The sequence below is a fragment of the Typopeltis vanoorti genome, chromosome 16 (genome assembly GCF_054136105.1).
Source record: "Typopeltis vanoorti isolate ZY-2024b chromosome 16, IOZ_Tvanoo_1.0, whole genome shotgun sequence".
NCBI lineage: Eukaryota > Metazoa > Arthropoda > Arachnida > Uropygi > Thelyphonidae > Typopeltis > Typopeltis vanoorti.
Genome location: NC_143564.1, coordinates 15,564,548 through 15,587,552, shown reverse-complemented (window position 1 = coordinate 15,587,552; position 23,005 = coordinate 15,564,548). Strand labels below are relative to the sequence as shown.

Here is a 23,005-nt window from a genome sequence, read left to right as displayed (position 1 = left end):
TCATTTCCATGATAATGCCCATTCCTATCATTAGCACAGTTATATAACATTGTCGCTCTTACTCTCAAGTTCTCACCATTCCTCCCATTATAATTCAGTTTTACACAACCTACGTATTTGAATTATTTGCCATCATAGCCCTTCTTCTTAATTCTTTTTTATCATATTGAGGTTATATACTTTTTTACTATTTTCACTTTCTTACTCTTCACTCTCACCTCTTCCAACAACCCTTTCATGTCCTCTCACATACTGAACTTTTCACTAGTTATTAGTACCTACTGCAGTTATGATCTCATATACTTTTCTTTTCTGTTCTTGAATTGCATGTGCTATATTTTTAATTTTAGCTCCTGGAAAACTTGATGTTATAACCCACTCATCAACATCATGTTTTATGATAGAGTCACCATACCAAATAACATAGTTCTTTTTACAAGCAACATTACTTACCTGATTCCATGCTTTATTTATTTTTTTCTACTTAATTTTTTTCCCTCCCTATGTTCATTCAAACGCCTCCCGACTTTCTGTAATTCCTTCGTTGTCTTTCTGATAATCTACTTTATTTTTAATTTTTAGAGGATTTTGTTAATTCATTTTCAATATCTTCCGTAACCTTATTAGCGGGACAAGCCTTCTTGTTCTTGACTTTGCTGCTCTTCTTAGTGTTATGTTTCTTGTGCATTTTTGGTGCTGTTTTTGAAGTTAGTATACAAGTAGCTTAGTCATGAAGATACTTCGTGTGCAAACTTTAACTTTTGTTTACTTATGCTTGGGTAAAGAATAAGAACAAGAATATAATTTTTTGTCTAGTATAATTTATGTATCTAGAAATAGTAAGCAGTGATTACTTTTCCATTTTTGCACTAAATTTGTTCTTGTTTAAGCCTGTTTTAATGCATTATAAGTGTATATGTCAATTTTAGAGGAGAAGCATTTAATGGTGGTGGTGGTGGTGGGAAACTGAATTCACAGCTATGCTTTCAGTTTGTAGGTAGAGTTTTTTATGTTATGTAAAACAACTGAATTGCATTACAAGCATAAATAGCATAGTAATGACAGGCAGAAATTTTTTTATGATTAACTTGATGTTTTTTTTTAGTGGTTAGTTATTCACCTGAATTGCATTACAAGCATAAATAGCATAGTAATGACAGGCAGAAATTTTTTTATGATTAACTTGATGTTTTTTTTTAGTGGTTAGTTATTCACGTGTGACGTCAGTGTATGCTGTATAGTCACTCCCATACCTCCAATGAGTTTTCTGGGAGTGAAGTGTTCTGCTAGAAGAAGTGGTAGGGATGCAGATGCCCTTTCCACACAGAATTAGTAGGACAGTCACAAACATCACCCATGGCAGGATTCAAACCCTTAGCTTGTCTGGAGCATAGATATGCTAATCACTTGGCCAACCACGTGGGATATCCAACTCATTGCTATGTTGAAATTTTTTGGTTTTAATTTCTCTTTTAATCATTTGAAGCAGTTTGCATTTCCATCGAACAAGGTTTATCTTGCATTTTTGCCATTCATCAACATTCTCAATAATCTGCTGAATATTTGGCCACTTTATATGTACAGTTTATTTGCTTATTACCATTCATGGCTTATGCTAGTGAGACCTGGAATATAACAAAAAGACGAAAACAAATTGAAGATTGCTCAAAGAAAATTTGAAAGAAACATCCTAGGAATCTCTTTAAGAGATGAAATAAACTTTTGGATTAGAGAGCAAATCAAGATAAATGACATTCTAACTCATATTAAGACCAGAAAATGGAAGTGGGCAGGTCATGTAATGAGAGGATGGATGCTGGACCAAGGAGCTTACAAACTGGATACCAACTGGAAGAAGAACAAGAGGAAAGCCAAGGACTAGATGAGATGATGATGATGATCTTAGAAACTTTGACAAGAAGTGGTCAAAACATGGGGAGGCCTTTGTCCAGCATTGGACTGACCAAGGCTGAGAAAGAAGATATGTAGAGGTTTATAATGCATTGTTTCCCAAAGTGTGATCCACAGCCATGCAGTACTTGGAAAAAAATTTACCAATTCTCAGAAAATATAAAAATATAAAGTGATCAATGACCAGAGAAAATCTTGCCATAAGTGATTAAAAGAAATTCATTTTTTAATCCTTAATAGCTAGATTTTTCTATAGCTTATTCAACTTTAATAACATTGGCATATATATACTGGAAATGTACTGTTGGTGCATTCCTTTGGCCTAACCAGTATCAGATATATATCATGCACATATATGCATATATAATGTGCTGGGGGGGAGGGGGGGATATATGATTTAATGACTATTCTGTTGTGAAATGGGCAGATTTCTGCCTCTTAATTGCTGTATCATGTGGTCTTTTAAGAAGACTTGGCTATAATTCCAGCCAATTTTAGTTTGTTCTATGGAATAATCAGATAATTTTAAAGATTGGGAATGAGAATAGCATATTTTGAATTTTTAACATGCTTTTTAATGTAAAATTAAAAAGATTTGTAGGAAGTGAGTATTTTGAGGTATAAATGTTGCCTTATGTTTTGATTCATTAAGTATAGGTTTAAAAACCTAGATAAAAAAATGGTAAAAAAAGTATGTTCTTGTTTCATTGAAATTTGAGTTTTTTACAATAATATTTCATCTGTTATTAGTTATGCATCTTCAGTTGGAGCAAAACATTTCCTGACGTCTGCGAAACTGAACAGAGGAATTGAAGAGCTTTTCTTAGACTTGAGCAAAAGTAAGTGATGTTTAAATAATTATAGTTTGAAGGCATTTCATAATCCTGTTTAATTGAGATTCTAATTTATGTTAATAATAGGATTTTAAGTTAAATAATCTTCAGATGTTTGATTTATTACATACATCAGTTATTTGATATTAAGTTTGCATTCACATCTATTATTGAATCTACTGATAATAGTTCTCAAAGTGATATTTTGTTCAACAACGAAAAAAGGTTTTTTTTTTGTAATGTTAATTCCCTGTAATTTGTCCTTCTGTTCATGGCTAGTAAAATAATAATTGGCCATTGGATTATAAAAAAAAAGGAAAAAAAAAGTAGGGACAGGTACTGTATTAGGTATATACTTGGAGATATATCTAACATAATTAGTTAGTACGTGCATTTCGGGATAGAGTAATGAGTGCATTGGATAGGAAAGACTTGGACTTGAGAAGGCTTTTGGACAGACTGCTGTATGTCATTTTCGATGGGAACCTAAAAGGGAGACTGTAGTTGTTATTCTGCTGATAGGCAAAATGATGCAACTGATGTTCAGGCAACCACAAAATGAATGTATTCTGAACTTGGAAGTTCAATCAGTGGCAGATCTTTATATTGATGGGTCTGTTAGTAGCCATGGATGTTTTCTCTGCCCACAGGAATTACCTATCAGACTGGAAGAAACTATCTGAGAGTGAACTATTCATGACTTATTTTTCACAGTATTAACAACAACATGCAATGTTATCAAAGATATGTTTTATTAGTGCTTATATTTCGCTGATTTTTAACTCAGTATCATCAGAGCACAACACACTTGTACACGCAACAGTGAGTGAGTGAAACAATATAATTGCAAAAAAGATCTAAAGTCCTATTTTTGGCGCCTTCTAATGGGGGGGGGGGAACATCTATGCAGGAGTTTTTCTTAGGATAAGTCTCCCAAGTTTTTGGAAAATTAATGCAACCATATTTGTTAAGGTTTGGAGAATTCTTCAAAGCCATTGCTGACTCAAAAATTAATCTTTCAGATTTATAACGACTCCTAAATAGTGCATTCGTTTTTCTCCATCTAATCCTGTATGAAGGAGTGTACAAAGCATGGTCTGCCAGTCCCGACTTGCCATAGTAATAGCAGCGAATGTATCTTTCGTGTTCTTCCAGGTGGATGTTAACTGATCTTCCTGTTTGCCCATAATAGGCCAAATCACAGTCGCAAGGAATTTCATACACTCCTGGGTGTGCTAAAGGGTGAAGTTTATCCTTAGGCGAGCAGGTCAGAGTTGCCAGCTTGACATGAGGTTTGAAAGTGGTGCGAAGGCCATGTTTCAACAATACTTTGGCTATCTTTTCCGATGTACCGCTGATATAGGGAATAGAAATGGTCATGTTGTATTCTTTTTATTAGGGGAGGGCAGAGTAATGGGCCTATGTAGTATTTTATCTATTTTGTAGGGATTGTAGCCGTTGGCTAAGAACGTATGGCGTAGATATTGGAGTTTTGTGGTCAGAGCTGTATTGTTAGAACAAGTGACTCTGGCTCTGTGTGTAAGTGTTCTTAAAATGCCATAATAAAATTATTGGAGGCTAAGTGAAATGAAATGTGCAACTTTTAACTTTGATTGGTGTAGTGCTGAATTATCTAATCATTAGTCTGCCAATGGTCACAGTGCTAAATGTTTTTTTCCATTCATTTGTGGATGATATTACTATAAAAATATATTAGTACATCAAATATTAATTCTGGTTGTATGTAAAAATGGCCGCTCATCAAAGATGTTTTCATTTTTGTTTCTCTATTTGAAGACAGGTTTATACATTCAACACTTTTTTCAATCATTGCATTTGTAAACAGTTTCCCTCAATTTAATCTCAAAAATCAGTTGCCGTTATAGGAATAAAATACTTAACAACAAAACTTTCTGACAATACATACTGTATATATCTGCATGTTTTCAGCAGGCAACTGACAAAGTTTTCTAATGCTCATATAATCTGTACCAAGATGTCCACAAGTGATCAGCAACTAAGTGGCCTAACTTCATTTTGAGATATTGATATTTTAGTCCACATAAGAGGCCAATGACTTATGGGGGAAGGGGGGGGGGGAGATCACTTGTCTCAGTCTGTAGTATTCCACTCATCTACTAATGAAGTGGTGATGTACAAAGTATAGCTTTTCCCAGCTCATTTTCCCATGGCATTGTCTGCTTCCACAAAATTGTTAAATCAGATGAATGTTGCCACAAAAATATACTTTTTCTAATTGGATGCCAACAAGGCTTAAAGTGACTGATGGCTCTTGTTGTCAATGAACACCACTACCTGGTTTACTTTTCTCCCCATTTCCTCCAACAGGCAAATACATATTGTTTTCAGTTAAGCCGAGCATAATGAAGAAACAGACATTTTTGTCTAGGGTGCAGGCTTTTAAACAGGTCTTCAGCATAATGACAATTAGATAGTATACTGCACCAAATCTAATGATAATGCATCATTTTCCAGCTTGTCTGTAAATTTTCAGTAATCTTGCTATCACCAAGTGTGATTAGTGGGCTCTGATTCTGGAGTCTCGATACGTGTTTTTGTTTTTCTTTTCTTTTTAAATCACTTCAAGCCTCCAGTAAGCAAACAGGTAATATTAATAATGGATGATGAAACATCTGCTATCAAGTGATGACTAGCACCACAGGGGCAGGATACACACCCCCCAACTCCTAAGTTAGTTCATTCTCAATCTAACAGATAAGCTTAGGTGTTGATGGTTATGTCCTGCTTGGCCTCCAATAAGCAGGACAGTGATTTTCACATGGCATTGAATATTATTTATAACCTGAATTTTTTCCACACATTCATGCCCTGTGGGATTAAAACGCTGCCTTCCTCAGAATATTTGCAGGTTATAAACTGCAAATGCTGTTCATTCAATAGCCAGATTGGCTGTCAAAATACTTTGCAGATCAATTTTGTACTAAAACAGAGTTCTATTTATCTGATTATCATCATTGTAAAAGTTGAGATTTTTTATTAATTTTTTAATATTAATCCTGTTTTATGAGATTTCTCTATAACAATTATTTTTATTTTCCGAGTGATTTTATTATATTTATTTATTTATTGCACAAGGGTTCACTCTGATTGGCGCAAGACCTTATTTTTTGCTATTTCTTTCAGAATTCGAATAAATCACTGACTCAAGACCAAATACAAAATAAACACCTTTAATAAAACACAAACACTTAATATATATACACTTCAAACAATATTACTTAACTAACTACAAATTTAATTGGATCCAAGGTCTTTTAAAATAAACTTACACTTAAGACTAGACTAAACACTTGGTTTTCACAATGACAAAATGTTCATAGCCAGTTTCTCTGTCAAGGCCCTTTTCCGAAGATATATGACTTTATTCTTCATTTTCATAGGATCTTTTCTCATCACTCATGTAGCACACATTAATTTTTCCCAACTCAATTCTGTCTTCTTTTCAGTAGAAATGATAGTTAGATTCGGCGTCCTTAATACAGATGAAACTTCCTAATCAGAGTTTTCTGAAACATTCCTTTAGAATGTAAATAGCAATTTGTTCTTTTATTCACTAATGCTTATTAACAGTTTTAACTCTTCCACTTTAAAAAATTCGCAGTTCTATGATTCCCTTTTTGGAATCTACTATTAATCTTCCGATTAGCGTTTCCTCGAATGTTCCTTTTAAAACGTCTATAGCAATATTTTCTTTTATTTATCAATACTTATTCCACTTTGAAACTTCATAGTTCCACGATTCCTTTTTCGGAATATGCTATTAATTTTCTTCCGACTGTCACATAAAAAAACTCAATTTCCTCTGAATCTAAATATCTGCTGGCTTGTGTTCTAATTTCCTCCCGAATGCTGTCTTGTTTTCTCTCCCATTGCTTTGATACCGAACTTGTCAGCTGTCAATCACACATCAAACTTCTCAGCAAGCATGCGAGCTCCATGAAACTGGCAAGCAAGAAGTTAGGTATAATGGCTGACATGCTGTTTCCGTTAGCGACAAGAGAATGTCTTCAAAAACACAAACACTTAATAATTCTAAACTACAATAAAATTCCTTTAAAGTAACACAGCTAATCAAATCCAGTTTTAACTTCTCTACAATTTGTTTTGACAAAACAATTTCAATAACGGGCACATCGCAAGTGCCGACAATGCGTGTTATGAAACTAAAACTAATAAACATACTAACATAAACAATACGTAAAAATATTCAGAATTTTAAATTATGATTATTTTTACATCATAATTTTATGCAATACTATGATAGTACTGCATAAAATGTTTACACTATTTTCATCTTTCATTTCAGCTGGCCTGGTTAGCCAAGTGAGTGTAACTGCTCTCCAGCCAACAGGCTGGATAGCAGTCTGCCATGAGCATTGGATGTTTGTGATTGTTTTTGGGTGGAAGATAAATTTCATTAACCAGTGAGACCACCACTCTGCTTATTGGAAGCCTGAAATGTCTTGAAAAAGTTCCATGTTTGGTCTCTAGAGTAGGGCTTCCAGGCTATGTAAATATAAATTAAAAAATACAAAAAAAAATAAATAAATCCACCCTTGGTACATAATGTACTACAGTTTGCAAATAACCTTTCATGGGGAGAGGAACATAAAAAAAAAATCTGATTTATAAAGCAAAATCAAAGATTTAATTTTTGATTTGCTTTATATAGTTATCTCTAGCTTAAACATGAATAAATAAAGTTGTAGACTAACATACACAAAGATTATTGAAGAAAAAATTAAAGAGTTTGAGAACAGGAACCAAACCTTGGAGATTCAGTGGCAAGCCTTGAAGAAAACCCTGATTGATTCAGTCAGAGAGGCATGTGGTGAGGTTGTCTGCAAGGATAGAAAAATCAGGACTCCATGGTGGACACAGGAAGTTAAAGAGGCAGTGAAGGAAAAGAAGAAATCATATCAAAAGTTCCTGGCAAAAGTCAGCTTTTACTCTTAGAGAATACAGAGACAAATGTAAGAAAGCGAAACACTGTGTAAAACTAGCTAAACAAAAGCCATGGGAGGACTTTGGCAAGAACATAGAAAATAAATAACAAGAAGGTGGTAAGATATTCTGGAGGTTGTTGAAGAAGCTTAGAAATGGAGGAAAGAGTGCTATAAAAGGAGTTAGAGATGATAAAGGTTACACGAAAACAGGAGAAAAAGATATCCTTGAAGTATGTCGTAATTACTTTGAAAAATGTAATTACGCCAAATGAAACATACAGTCAAGAATCCATGTCCATACTAGAAGTAGAAAAGGCCATCAAAGGCTTGAAATGTGGAAAGGCAGCAGGAGTAGATGATATTCGACCAGAAATGCTGAAGTATGGTGGTATAAAAGTCTTACAGTGGCTGTACTGCATAGTTCAGAAAGCCTGGACAGAGGGACGAATTCCCGATGATTGGAGTAGAGCTCTAATAGTGCCCATATATAAAAAGGGAAATAAAACTGAATGTGAGAATTACAGAAGTATTTCCCTAATGAGTGTTCCTGGCAAGATCTATGCAAGATTACTTGAGAAACAGTTGAGAAGAATTGTGGAAGAAAAGCTTGGTGATGAACTAGCTGGATTCAGGCCAAATAAAGGCTGTCAGGATCAGATCTTCGCTTTACGACAAATAGTCAAGAATGCATGGGAATATACCAAAGATCTGTATTTAAGTTTTGTTGATCTGGAAAAGGCAAATGACAAGATGCCAAGAGAGAAACTATTCAATACGTTACAGTTATATGGTGTCAATGGGACATTATATCAAGCAATACTTAGTCTGTATTTTAGTTGTAAATCAGCAGTTAGAATTGAAGGAGGTACAGGAAGATGGTTTAACGTTAAATCTGGTGTGAGACAAGGATGTACATTATCCCCTTTGTTATTCATTATCTATATGGATCACATTATGAAGGAAAGTGGTATTAAACCTGATATCAGAATTGCAGATGTTAATGTCAGCTCTTTGCTTTATGCGGACGATGTTATACTTCTAAATAAATCCGCTACAAGTTTGCAAGATTCCCTGACTAAATTGAATAACTGTTGTAATGGATATGGTATGAAGGTCAGCATTACAAAGATAATGAAAATAGGTAGAATTGTTGAAAATGTTAACTGTGTTGTGAACAGGGAACCTGTGGAACAAGTAAAACATTTCAGCTACTTAAGGCACGATTTTTAATGAAGATGGTGAATTAAATATGGAAATAGACAACAGAATCAACAAAGCTGGTATGGTAGGAAGTCAATTGAATAAATTCATATGGAATTAGAGAGAAATTAGTCGGAACACTAAATAAATTAGCTGTATACAAAACAGTGTTCAAACCAGTTTTAACTTATGGATCTGAGAGTTGGGTCAGAAGTAAAACTCTTGACTAAAGACTAGAGACCGCAGATATGAGAGTCCTGAGAAAGATTATAGGCGTGAAAAGATGGCATCAATGGCAAACGAGGATATTAGGAAAGAACTTGACATTGTCAGCATCCAGGAATGCATTAGCAGAGCTAATCTCGGATGGTATGGTCACTTAAACAGAATGGGCGAGGAAAGATTAGCAAAACAAGTGTTCTTTGGCAGGAAAACGACCCAGAGGAAGATCAAGATATAGGTGGATTGATATGGTACAATGTGCCTTAGGCGATAGAAATATAAGATCTGATAATGATAATATTGGAGTCTTGACAAGTAATAGACTGATTTGGAGGAAAATTGTAGATAGGAAGTTAGTAATGATGTAAATTTTTCATGTACTATCATATCCTGTACACCCCTTGAGGGTACATATCAGGTATTTGATGATGATGTGTTAAGTAATCTGTGTCAGTATAAAAAATTATGTGGATGTTTCAAGATAATGACTTAAACAGTTCTTTATGCTTCAGTGAGGTAAGGATGATCTAGTCACCTTCACTACTAGCAAAATGCAGTTGTTGCCTTTTTTTCTTGGAGGGGAATGGACTCATTTTATCCTTTCATATCTTGATAATACATAATTCACTAGATAATGTAATCTCTCTCTTCTTAGACTGACATTTACCTTTTGCCCTCCTATTATAAATGAGGGAAACTTATTCCTTAAACTAACCCTTAACTCAGACTACTTGTAAGATAAGTGTTTCTTTTTTCTCTTTTTTCCTAAGTCATGGATTTTTTTTTGCAAATGAAGTCTTCAGTATTTGACCTATATGAGTACTAACTCTGTACAAATATATCTGCTCAATTTTAGAATACTGTTCTCTTTGGACAGTGTACCAAGGACTTCCTTAAAATTCCTGATGCTGTCAAGAGGACAGTTTTTTAGCTGATAATTGTTCTTCAGTCATTGACTCCAACTGCTGTTTCAGAAATGATGTTTCATGCTTATATCTCTTCAAAGATACTTTCATAGGTGCTGCTGCTGCACTGAACTGGCATTCAGTTTTTCTTCTTCCTTTTTCTACCATCACAAGTAGCAGTTGCTCAGTACATCCTTATACTACTCCCAGTCACTGCATCTACTTCTCTTCTTTCATCTGTTCTCTGGAAGAGCATTCAACATCCAGCTTTTCAGTTATTGAAAAATAAACCAACACACACACACACACCTACCTACCAGTAATTGTCCAGACACTTTAGCAATTTACAATTGATATCAGCAGGTGAACCCTAATAAGATAAAGTCCACTTTTGGCTTTGATCACCTCCTGCACCTTTGAGGGAGGCTTTCTACCAATGTGCTGCAGACATTAGGTGGAATTTGTCTCCATTCCTCCATCAAAGCAGCACAGAGTTCAGCAACATATTGAGGACGTACTGCTCTGACCTCAATTGTCTCCAGTTCATCCCACAGGTGTTTGATGGGGTTGAGGTCAGGAATCTGTGCAGGTCATTTAATACCCATCTCTTCATACCATTCTGTCACAGCTGCAGCTTTTGTGGCATGGGAGCATTGTTGTCTTGATAGTAACATGGATCCATTCCATAAAAACTTCACAGTGTAGGTTGCACCTGATTATCCAGAATATCAAGGTACTGAGCTGCCTTCAGTGAACCACAGACTGCAACCAGTGTTGCTGTCTGTGGTTCACTACTCCTCCACCACCAAACTTTACTGCGGGTACAACACACTGTGGTAACAAGTGTTCACCACCAGGCTGCCTCCACATCCACCCTGATCAGACTGGAAACAGGTTAATCTTGATTCATCGCTCCAGAGTACAGTTTTCCACTGGTCAATTGTTCGGTTCACACACACACACTCTTTGTACCACGCCAGACAAGCTGTGATGTTTGGCTTATGTGATGCTGCTTTTCATAGAAACCCAGTTAATGGAGTTCTTTTCGTACAGTATTAGTACTCACCATGGTGTTTCTGGAACTCCTCATGAATGGGCTATATCAATTGCAGCTGGCTTTTTCACACCACCCTTTTAACACCCTCCCCTCCCTGTCAGTCGTTTTTGGCAGCCACCCTAGGTGTTTTCCTGCACTAGTGATGCCAGAATGTCTCCATTTGTTGATCACATCACCAATCATTGATTTTGGATGCTCCAGTTGAGCAGCAGTGGCACATATGGACATACCACCCATGTGAGCCCATGATGACACCTCTCTCGAAGTCACTAAGTTTACGTCGTGTTGCGATATCACATTTTTCAACAGCTATGATGAAATACTGCTTTATACTATCTGTACACTGGTTTTTATGTTATTAACAAACAGGTGTGTCCAGATAATTATTGGTAGATGTGTGTGTATATATATTACACTATTGCTATGATATAACAGGAAGAAAAATATGAGAATCTTTGAAAATAGCAATAGATCCTAAACATTTATATATCAACCAAAGTATTAACTTGTCTGAATACACCCAAGCCTACATTATTATTGTTATTATTATTATTATTGCTCCTTATTAAGTTTTCCAAGGAGTCGACAGACTCATCGAGGGAAGCCCTAACATCATGTCTGGAACAACTATTCTACTTCACACAGTATCTATCATATCTTGCCTTGAACTCATTCACGGTCGTAGCACCCACAACAGACTCTGGAAGCTTATTTCACTCATTCACCACTCTCCAAGTAAAAAACCTAGCTCTAACACTCTTGTCAACCACACTCTTGCCCAGCTTCCATGCATGGCCCCTAGTCCTCCCACTACCAGTCATATTTTCAAAAATATCTTCTGGATCAATCTTATAAAAACCCTTCAGTAATTTGATTGTCTCAATCATACACCCCTCCTTCGCCTATCGTCCAATTTCTGCAACCCACAAATCCTCAACCTATTCTCATAAGGTTCATTCCACAGACCTGCTATCATCTTGGTCACTCGTCTCTGGACTCTCTCCACTTCCTCCCCTCACAAAGAAACCCTGGTGCCCATAACTGGGCACAGAAGTCCAGATGGGGACTTATCAAGGCTTGATACAGAGGAACAACAACTTGTATGTCTCTGCATGTTAAAGTATTTTTCATAAGCCAAGTGATTTGGTGAGCTGTTTTAGTTACTTTTGCAATGTGCCCCCTAAACTTCAACTCCCTATCCACCAGCACTCCCAAATCCCTGGCCCCATCAATCTCCTGGAGTACGGTTCCACCAATGCGATATACTGCTGCTATTCTTTTCACCCCAAAGTGCATAACCTTACACTTTGCCACATTAAACTGACATCCATTTTTCCTAGCCCAGTCCTCCAAACTATCCAAATCATCCTGTAAAATTTTGACATCCTGTGCACTCACAATTGCTCTACCCAACTTTGCATCATCAGGAAAAAAGTGAACACTTCCTCTCAAATCCTTTCCAATATCATTGATGAACAAACTGAAAAGCAGTGGTCCAAGAACAGAGCCCTGCGGCACTCCACTAGTCACAAGACGTCTTTTTGACTCCACTCCTGAATAAACCACTCTCTGGTATCTCTCCTTCAACCACCCTCCTATCCATCTTACCAACCCTATATCTATCCCCATCTGCTCCAGTTTACTGATTACGGTTCCATGTGGTATCCTGTCAAAGGCCTTGGCAAGGTCCAATAGTATCACTGTAAACCCATTGCCCCTATCCAGTTCAGCAGTGTTATAAAACGTGAGCAAGTTACTGAGGCATGATCTACCCTTCACAAAACCATGTTATCCCCCATACAATATCCCATTTTCATCTATCCAATCCTGTATTCTTTTCTTGACTAATTTCTCTAAGACCTTGACAATGATTCCTGATATGCTAATCGGTATGTAATTTACAACAGCAGTCTTGGAACCACCTTTATGCAGTGGAACTATTTTCCCCTCCTTCCACCCCCTCGGGACTAACCCAGACCCGAGACTCAAATTAAACAAAATGGTCAAGGGTACTGACATTTCTTTAGCTGCTTCTCGTACTACACGAGCTGGTATACCATCCAATCCCACAGATGTATTGACATTGAGGTTATGCAATAGACTACTCACCTCCACTTCATTCACCACAATTCCCGTATAATCTACTGGTTTATTCGTTTCTGCAATATCACCACCTGGATGATATATTCTTGCAAAGTGCTCACTCAGTAACTCAGCTATCTCAACTGATTCAGTTACCTCCCTACCATCGGCACTCTTTAAAATCATTCTGCCATGTACATTTTTCCTTTTACTTGCTACATATCTAAAAAACTGTTTAGGATTCTCTTTAGCCTGCATGGCCAATGTTCTTTCGTAATCCTTTTTTGCTTTTCTTACCCCACTCGTCACCCTTCTGGCCTGCGCTTTATACCGTTCATATGCTGCCGGTCACCTTTTTCCTTAAATTCCCTCCATAGTTGTTTCTTTTTTTGCAGCTCAAGCTTAATGGTGTTATTCATCCATATAACCCCTACTTGATTTATTATTCGGGCTCTAGGTATACAGTCAGCCATTGCTTCATGCAAGCACTTCTTAACTACCTCGCATGCACTATCAACTTCTAGTCCTTGCGGTTGTACATGCCATGGCACTGATCCAATCAAACTCCTAAGCTTGTCATACTTTCCAGCCCGATAATTCCACATGTACCCTGTCTTAATTGAACATTCTACACCTTTAGCCACCTCCCAAGTCAAGACCCTATGATCACTCTCACCGATTGGTGGCAATGTGGTCATATTTGTTACAGCCAAATCCTCAGATGTAATTACTAGGTCAAGCACTCTCTGACCCCTAGTATTTTCCATTACATGCTGTCGCAGATAGTTATCCCTTAATAACCGCATAAAATCCAATTCCTTCCTCCCGTGTGTCCTCTCCTCACTCCAATCAATGCGACCATAGTTGAAATCTCCCATAATAATCACCCTCCTTCCACTCATTTCTTCTATTTGCTTGTGCATACTGTCACCACCATCTTTTCCATCACCTGGTCTATAGCAGCACCGAATTGTATATTTAGTTCTGCTAGCCACAATCTCGCACCAAATGGCCTCAAATGTGCTCTTTTCTCTATCCTGCAATTCAACTTCTATTCTACTGGGCTGTAGCTCATCAGCTATCATCAACAATACTCCTCTCCCATTTTATTCTCTATGTCATTCCTGAACACACTATACCCATCACATTCAATCCCACTGGCTATATCATCTACAGTCAGCCATGTTTCACTAATACCAATAACCTGTGGTCTTTAAGTGCCAACCATGGCCAAAATCTCTTCCTTCTTGTTCCTAATACTCCTAGTATTAGTGTACATGAATTTAAGACCCCCATTAGCCCCAACCCTACCTTGATGCCTTATATTAACTATCCCATTCTGTTTGTTGTCCTTATTTGCTCCGGCATATTATATTCATTCTTACATTCAACTTCCTCCCTAAGGACTGTATATCTACTCCCCACCCCTTCACAAATCTAGTTTATCTGAATTTGTACATCCACTACATTCAGCAACACTTTCTCAAGTCTTCTTACACCATAACCATTCAAATGCAAGCCATACATCTTATATAGATCCTTTCGCCCATCAAACTCGCTCCACACGTCCACAAATTCCACACCACTCGTCATACATAACCCACGCATAAAGTCATTCGCAATTTTGGCCCTCCTTTTAAACATTTCACTGTCATACCGTGGCAAAAGACTAATCATTCTAACTCTCTCACTCTTTTCTTTTGCTACCTCAAACAATTCATTCAGGTCTTCTATCATTTCCATTTTATCTCCTTTCAAATCATTCGTACAAGCCACAACAATCATTTCTTTCACCCTTTCTTTTTGCTCTCTAATAGACTCAGTTACATCCTTTATGGTCGCACCAGGTTGGTACGATTTTGTCAAATGCTCTACTAACACACTTCGTACTAACGAGTCTCCATACAGCACTCTATCCTTCATTTTGTTCATGTTCACATTCATATGCCTATTTTTCCTGTCATACCTTTTATTATTGGTTGGTTCATTCAGTCGACTTTTGTTCATGCACTCTAGCTGCTGTTTTGCCCTTTCTATCTCACCATTCAACAACACGATCTCACTCATTGCATCTATCTCATCTTTTTTATTCTCTGCGAAACCATTAATACTATCATTCACACTTTCTACATTCACACTCTCATAATTCTCATGTACAACCTTGCCGTTTCTTGTCTTATCGCTATTTTCTTCATTCTGAAGTTTGACAAAAATATCACACTCACAATCCGAAATACACTTCAATTCCTCATTCTCCCTACATTTTCTACACACATTCAATCCTTTATTGTCATCTACCCACACTCCGCAAAGCATACATTTCACAGCTAGTACACTGACTCATTTCTTTTATATTACTGTTCTTTGATAACGATGGTGTACCATCATTACTGGCCGCCATTTTCCTTCGTACAGGTGCCATAATTATTGCAACGTGTTTTATCAAATAATAAGTTATACACACCAAAAACACATAAACAGACGCACTAAAATACGCAAGGCAAACAAAACTACGCAATATTAAGTAATTTTATCAACGATAACTGAAAATAATACTTATCTTATCAGGAGCTTGCACGAACACTACACACTACGATATAACCTCGAACTCAACCCCCGAATGCGACCATAGTTGACTACTCTGAGTACTCTTGGTTGGTATAAGTATGCCTTAGTATCTCCCGTACATTAGTCAAGAATGTTCACGTGAATGCATAAACATGCAGATCATTCAGAAAGATTAGAAATAATTTTTAAAAAATAACATCATTTTCTTTTGTATAACTGCATAACAGTTCTCACCTGTTTACGGAAGTTTTTTCACTTGGCTATGCTGCTAATTATATATTGGGTTTTATCCTTTATCCAGGTGTTAGCAAGCTAAGTTTGCACCTGAAGTACTTTCAGGACTGGTGCAACTCTTGGTAAAGGTGGTATAAGTATGCCTTAGTATCTCCCGTAATGCAAAGCACATTTCTTTGTGGACATGTATAATGCTATGCATTAAGGGATGAGCCACTATCCAGATGGTTTTGAGCTTTATTGAGGTCTCATCAGTGGGAGCCAGACCCAGAGGTGGTGTGATACTAAGGTGGAAGTAATGGAGAAGTCATATTATGGAAGTTTTTTCACTTGGCTATGCTACTAATTATATATTGGGTTTTATCGTTTATCCAAGTGTTAGCAAACAAAGTTTGTGCCTGAAGTACTTTCAGGTACTTCTCGTGGTAAAAGTGGTATAAAGTTCTCATCACTTGCCTTAGTATCTCCCATAATGCAAAGCACATCTCCTTGTGGATATGTATAATGCTATGCATTAATGCTATGTCACCTGTGTTAGTTCTTACTGTTTTGTTCACTAGTTTATTTACACCTGAAGAAATCCTGTGCAATTGGGATAAAACGTCGTGCTACTAAGTATATAAATGCTATCAACTTATTCTGCTTGGTGTTCTGCCTTATAAACTTTAATTTATATATATATATATATATATATACACATACACACGAGGGTCATTTGAAAAGTTTGGTAAAAAAATAAGTTAAACATATTTTTTTGGAAAAATCGCCTTTATTTCTCAACATACTCTCCATCGAGGTCTACACATTTGGTCCAGCAAGTTTCCGATTTTTTTCATCCCATCTGAAAAGTAGGATTTGTCACATTGTGCAAAATAGTCATTGTGACAGCCTTGGTGACATTGTTAATAATTGGTGGATTTTTATATTGAGGATATTCATATTTATCTTAATATTTAATCCTACCATAGAGAATGATCTCTGTTTCTAACAATTATTTTTTTTATTCCGAGTGTACCTATATGTTATTTGTGCACAAGGGTTCACTCCAATTGGTGCAATGATCTTAACTCTTTCTTTCAGAATCCAAATAATCACTGACTCATGACCAAAATACAAAATAAACACATTTAATAAAACAAAAACAATATATATACACTTCAAACAACTTTACATAACTAACTACAAATTAATTGGATCCAAGGCCTTTTAAAAATAAACTTACACTTAAGACTAGACTAAACACTTTGTTTGCACAATCACAAAATGTTCATAGCCAGTTTCTTTCTCTGTCAAGGCCCTTTTCAATAGATATATGACTCTATTCTTCATTTTTACATAATCCTTTCTTATCACTTATGTAGCACATAAGAATTCTTCCTAACTCAATTCTGTCTCTTTTTAGTAGAAATAATAGTTAGATCCGGCGTCCTTAATCTTCCTAATCAGAGTTTTCTTGAACATTCCTTTAGAATGTAGATAGCAATTTCTTCTTTTATTCACTAATGCTTATTGACAGTCTTAACTCTTCCACTTTAAAAAACACAGTTCTAAGATTCCCTTTTCGGAATCTACTATTAATCTTTCAATTAGTGTTTCCTCCAATATTCCGTTTAAAACGCATATAGCAATATTTTCTTTTATCCACAATAAAACTTAATAGTTCCACGATTCCTTTTTCGGAATATACTATTAATTTTTCTCCGACTGTCACATAAAAAAACTTAAGTTCCTCTGAACCTAAATATCTGCCGGCCTGTGTTCTAAATTCCTTCCGAACGCTCTCTTGTTTACAGCCGTTACTCAGATACCGAACGTTTTCTTGTCAGCTGTCAATCACTCATCAAACTTCTCGGCAAGCATGCGCACTCCGTGGCAAGCGAGAAACTAAGTACTGTATAATGGCTGACACGTTGTCTCCGTTAGCGACAAGAGAATGTCTTCATAAAACACAATCTTTGATAATTTTAAATTACAATAAAATTATTTTAAGTAATACAAATATCAAATATGGTAAGTACATCAATTTTTAAACTGCTTTACATATCACTTTTAACAAAACAATTTCCATAACTGGCACATTGCAAGTGCCGACAATGCGTGTTATGAAAACAAAACTAATAAACATACTAATATAAACAATACGTAAAAATATTCAGAATTTTAAATTATGATTTTTTTTACAACATCCTTGTTTGAAGAAAATTATTTCCCACCATGCCAAATATTTAAGTTTGGGAACAGGTCCGGTGAATACAGTGGATGTGGAACCAATTTGAACCTTAATTCATGCAATTTTGACATTGCGACGGCCAGTGTGCAGGACGGTGCATTGTCTTGATGAAATCTTTTGCATTAAAAATTGGCACACTTTTTTGTGTGCCAATTTTGACCGTTCTTTCTTCAGTTTTTCTTTTAAACGGTCCAACAATGGCACATGATGGACTACTGTTATTATCTTACCCTTTTCCAAATAGTCTATGCCATGATAATTTCTTGGGAATCCCAAAAAACAATGGCCATCATCCCAGCTGACAAAATAGTCTTCGCTTTTTTCGGTGCTCTTTCACCTAGCATTGTCTACTGTTTTGACTGCTGCTTGGACTCAGGCATGTAGTGGTGGATCCAAGTCTCATCTAGAGTCACGAATCGATGTAGAAAATCCTGCAAATTGTGATTAAACATTGCTAAACACTGCGTTGAAATGTCTTTTCGCATGCATTTTTAATTGGCAGTCAACAATCGCGCATCCGTCTTTTTCATCTGCAATTTTTCATGCAGGATATTATACACCCGTTCAGTTGAGATGCCTACAATCTCGTACACTTTTATTCGGTGGTCTTCCATAATGATACCATGGATATTGTCAATCATTTCCTTCGTAGTGACCTTAGTCGGGTGCCCAGAGCATGCTTCCTCTTCGATGGACTTACAAACACATTTAAACTCATTTATCCAAAGATAAATAATCTTTAATGCTTGTGCAGAGTCCCCCATGAACTGCATGTAACCCGGCTTTGATCTGCGCAACTGTCCAAATAAAAGTGTTTTATCACTGCGCGAAACTCGTTTTTCTCCATTTTTATGAAAAATATGAACACAGTCATTTTAAATGTTTGCCAAATGAGAAAGAACTACCTGTTGCATATGGCTAAAATTTTGCCAGAGGTCATGAAAAAGATGATACGTGCTGACACTGGTATGAATGATCAAATTGCGTCGCCGTCTATTGGAAAGTTACCTTCGTATATATAAAGTACCTCTTTTTGAACCTTTCCTTATACACAGCATCAATGTGTTATACATTTCATTCTGAAGCATTTCGTGTATGGGATTGCAACCATTTTGTATCAACTTGAAACATTACTTCACTGATTAATTCAAAATATCATTACTTGTCTTTGTGCTTGCCCATTAATCTTCTAGCATGCTTTGGTATTAATGTGCATGGTTTCTTTACTAGCACATTTCCAGGTCATCACATTAGTCCTGCACTTAAGCTATCCATTCCTCTACTGCAAATTTTTAATTAACTCATCATTTCTTCCTCTTTTTCTTGATTCACTACCTCACTTTTTTGATAAATAGTGATCTTTTCCAAATATGTCCTAAATATCTACATGAATGAGTCCCTCTTCATGTACATTCTTGCTGTCATCTTTATCTTTATAAGCTCTCATTTTCTGATACTGTTTTGAATATTTTGACCATGAGAAAAACTGGGATTTTCTGTCAGTAAACATCTCAAGTAGAATGTGGTATCTTTGCACTTGTTAAAATCTTTTGTGAATGAAATTTGAAAATCTCATTTTACTCATTTGTTTTATTGGTTAACTGTCAGTGGTCCATACTTATTATATTATAAAATTATATTTCAGTTCATATGGTTCTTTTATTGAGTTGTACTACAAGTATCACAGAGTGCTTAACTTTTAGTTAAATACTTGGGATATATTTTTATAAATGTTAAGTTTTATTGCAATTACTACTGTATTGTACTTTTAATGAAATTTAACTAAATATAACATTGAATTAGGAATTAAGGCATATCTTTTCTTAGGTATGATAGAAGTTGCAGAAAATAATGATGAACATAATGCCACTACACTTCGTCGTGCAGGAAACCATACAAGAAATGTAGTTATTGTTGATGATGAGCCACAGCAGCAAAAAACTGGGTGTTGTGGGGGATGAGTTGGTTTCTGTGATATTTTTAAGTGTTATATTAATTGAATTAATTTTAAAATCAGGAAATATTAAATTTTTGTATAATAATGATTCTGTAATTACCAGTGCCACGACACTGATCAAACCGCAAGCCAACAGTTTTGGAGCATTGATTGTAGCATTTTAACTATTAGTTGTGCTGTGTAGAGCAAGTATTCTGCACTGAACTGTTTACAGCAGATTTTCAGCACCTGGTGAAATGTAATTGTATCCTTTACCAGATATCTAGTAACGCTACAGTTTTGATATTCAATGGAATGACTTCTGCAGTCTTCTTAGACATCTGACACTTTTTAAGATTAAATCATTTCATAAACCAACAATTCAGGCTCTGTTATAAACTATTAGTTTTAATGTACAAATATCCTGTTATGTAATAAATATAAGTATACTATATTACAAGTTATCCAGTTTAAGTTGACCCATATAATAATAATAATAATAATAATGCACAAACATATTCACTACTTAATTGATTTAATGCTGTATTGTAAAGAAAGCAGAGATTTTGAATTTATCAAATGGCTTGTCCATAATGGTTTTTTCAATTTTATGTTTGCTCTCCCAGCAAAATTCAAATGACTGCTCATTTTAAACTTTCTGTGATAGAAATGAATGCAGTTATTTTATGGTGCTGAATTAAACTAGGGATTTTTAAAATTTTCAAAGTCTCACATTATCTTCATATTAAAAACATGGAACCTGGCATAAGTGATAGATGACAAACTATTAGTTTATCTTAATCATTATTACTTAGAATCTGTATACACACACACACAGTTACCTGGAAAATATAATTTGTAATGGGGAAAATGCATGAAAATTTATTACAAAGTTAACATAAGAAATTGATTGTACAGTTACATCATGAAAATTATGGAAACAACTACTGTGTTATAGTAAAACTTTAGTTTAATATAAATGAAAATAAACATTCAACGTTTTGATCTTCACATTAGGGTCATCATCTGGAGTATAACCAACAGCTTATACTGGAATTGTGATGAATGAAGTAGAGGTAACTAGTCTATTACAGAACCTCGTCAATACATCTGTGGGATTGGATGGTATACCAGCTCGTGTCGTACGTGAAGCGGCTAAAGAATTGTCAGTGCCCTGGACCATTTTGTTTAATTTGAGCCTCGGGTCTGGGTCAGTCCCAAGGGGGTGGAAAGAGGGGGAAATAGTTCTGCTGCACAAAGGTGGTTCCAAGGCTGCTGTTGAAAATTACCAAAATTACCAGCCAATCAGCATAACAGGAATCATTATCAAGGTCTTAGAGAAAATAGTCAAGACGAAAATACAAGATTGGATAGAAGAAAATGGGATACTGTATCGGGGACAGCATGGTTTTGTGAAGGGTAGGTCATGCCTCAGTAACTTGCTCACGTATTATAACACAGTGACGGCTCTGAACTGGATAAGGGTAATGGGTTTACAGTGATTCTACTGGACCTTGCTAAGGCCTTTGATAGGATATCACATGGAATTCTAATCAGTAAATTGCAGCATATGGGGATGGACATAGGGTTGGTGAGATGGATAGGAGGGTGGTTGATGGAGAGATATCAGAGAATGGTTTACTCAGGAGTAGAGTCCACAAGACGGCCTGTGACTAGTGGTGTGCCACAAGGATCTGTTCTTGGACCACTGCTGTTTAATTTGTTCATTAATGATATAGGAAAGGATCTGAGAGGAACAGTTTCATTTGTTTGCGGATGATGCGAAGTTGGGTAGGACAATAGTGAATGCAGATGACGTCAAAATTTTGCAGGATGATTTGGATAGATTGGAGGTCTGGACTAAGGAGAATGGATGTCAATTTAATGTGGCAAAATGTAAGGTTATGCATTTTTGGGTGAAAAGATTGGCGGCAGTTTACTGCATTGATGGAACTGTGCTCCAGGAAATTGATGAGGCACGAGATTTAGGAGTGTTGGTGGATAAGGAATTGAAATTTAGGGGACACATTGCAAAAGTGGCCAAATCAGCTCATCAAATCACTTGGTTGCTGAAGAATATGTTGACAAGCAGGTTATTGTTCCTCTGTATCGAGCCTTGATAAGACCCCATCTCGACTACTGTGCCCAGATTTGGTCACCTAGGTTTCTTCTTGATGGGGAGGAGGTGGAGAGGATCCAGAGGCAAGTGACCAAGATGATAGCAGGTCTGTGGAATGAACCTTATGAGAACAGGTTGAGGATTTGTGGATTGCAAAAATTGGTTGATAGGCAGAGGAGGGGAGATATGATTGAGATATTCAAATTACTGAAGGGTTTCTATAAAATTAATTCAGAAGATATTTTTGAGAACAGGGCTGGTTGTGGGAGGAATAGGGGACATCCATGGAAACTGGGCAAAAGTGTGGTTAGTAAAGGTGTTAGAGCTGGGTTCTTTACTTTTAGAGTAGTGAATGAGTGGAATGCGCTCCCTGAGTCTGTGGTGGATGCTGTGACAGTGAATGAGTTTAAGGCGAGTTATGATAGATACTGTATGAATGTCGAATAGTTGTGATGAATATGATTTGGGGCCTCCCTCGATGAGTCTAATGACCCCTGGAGTTGCCCGTAATAATAGTAAATAAGCTGCATTGCAATCTGCATGGTATGCTAACGTTACTGATCAACTGTTAAAACTATTGGCGTGACCTCTGGTGTGTGTGTTGGGGGGGGGGGAACCCTTATTACATCAAAGCTAGAGTCCTGCTATTATTATCTGTTAGGTTACAAAATTAAATTAAGCTGGAGAGCTTATTTTGGTTTGATTTATATTAAACTAAAG

General features: G+C 36.3%; 1 protein-coding gene across 1 annotated transcript in view; it reads left to right on the top strand.

Moving 5' to 3' along the window:
* The window catches only part of Rab21 (RAS oncogene family member Rab21), a 69,150-nt gene extending 48,530 nt beyond the window's left edge, over nucleotides 1-20,620 (top strand). The window contains exons 5-6 of the mRNA XM_090406059.1: nucleotides 2,662-2,750; nucleotides 20,058-20,620. Of these exons, the coding sequence (XP_090262185.1) occupies nucleotides 2,662-2,750; nucleotides 20,058-20,191 (223 nt within the window). The 3' untranslated portion in view covers nucleotides 20,192-20,620. The remainder of the gene's footprint in view (nucleotides 1-2,661; nucleotides 2,751-20,057) is intronic.
* Nucleotides 20,621-23,005: the final 2,385 nt, after the last annotated feature.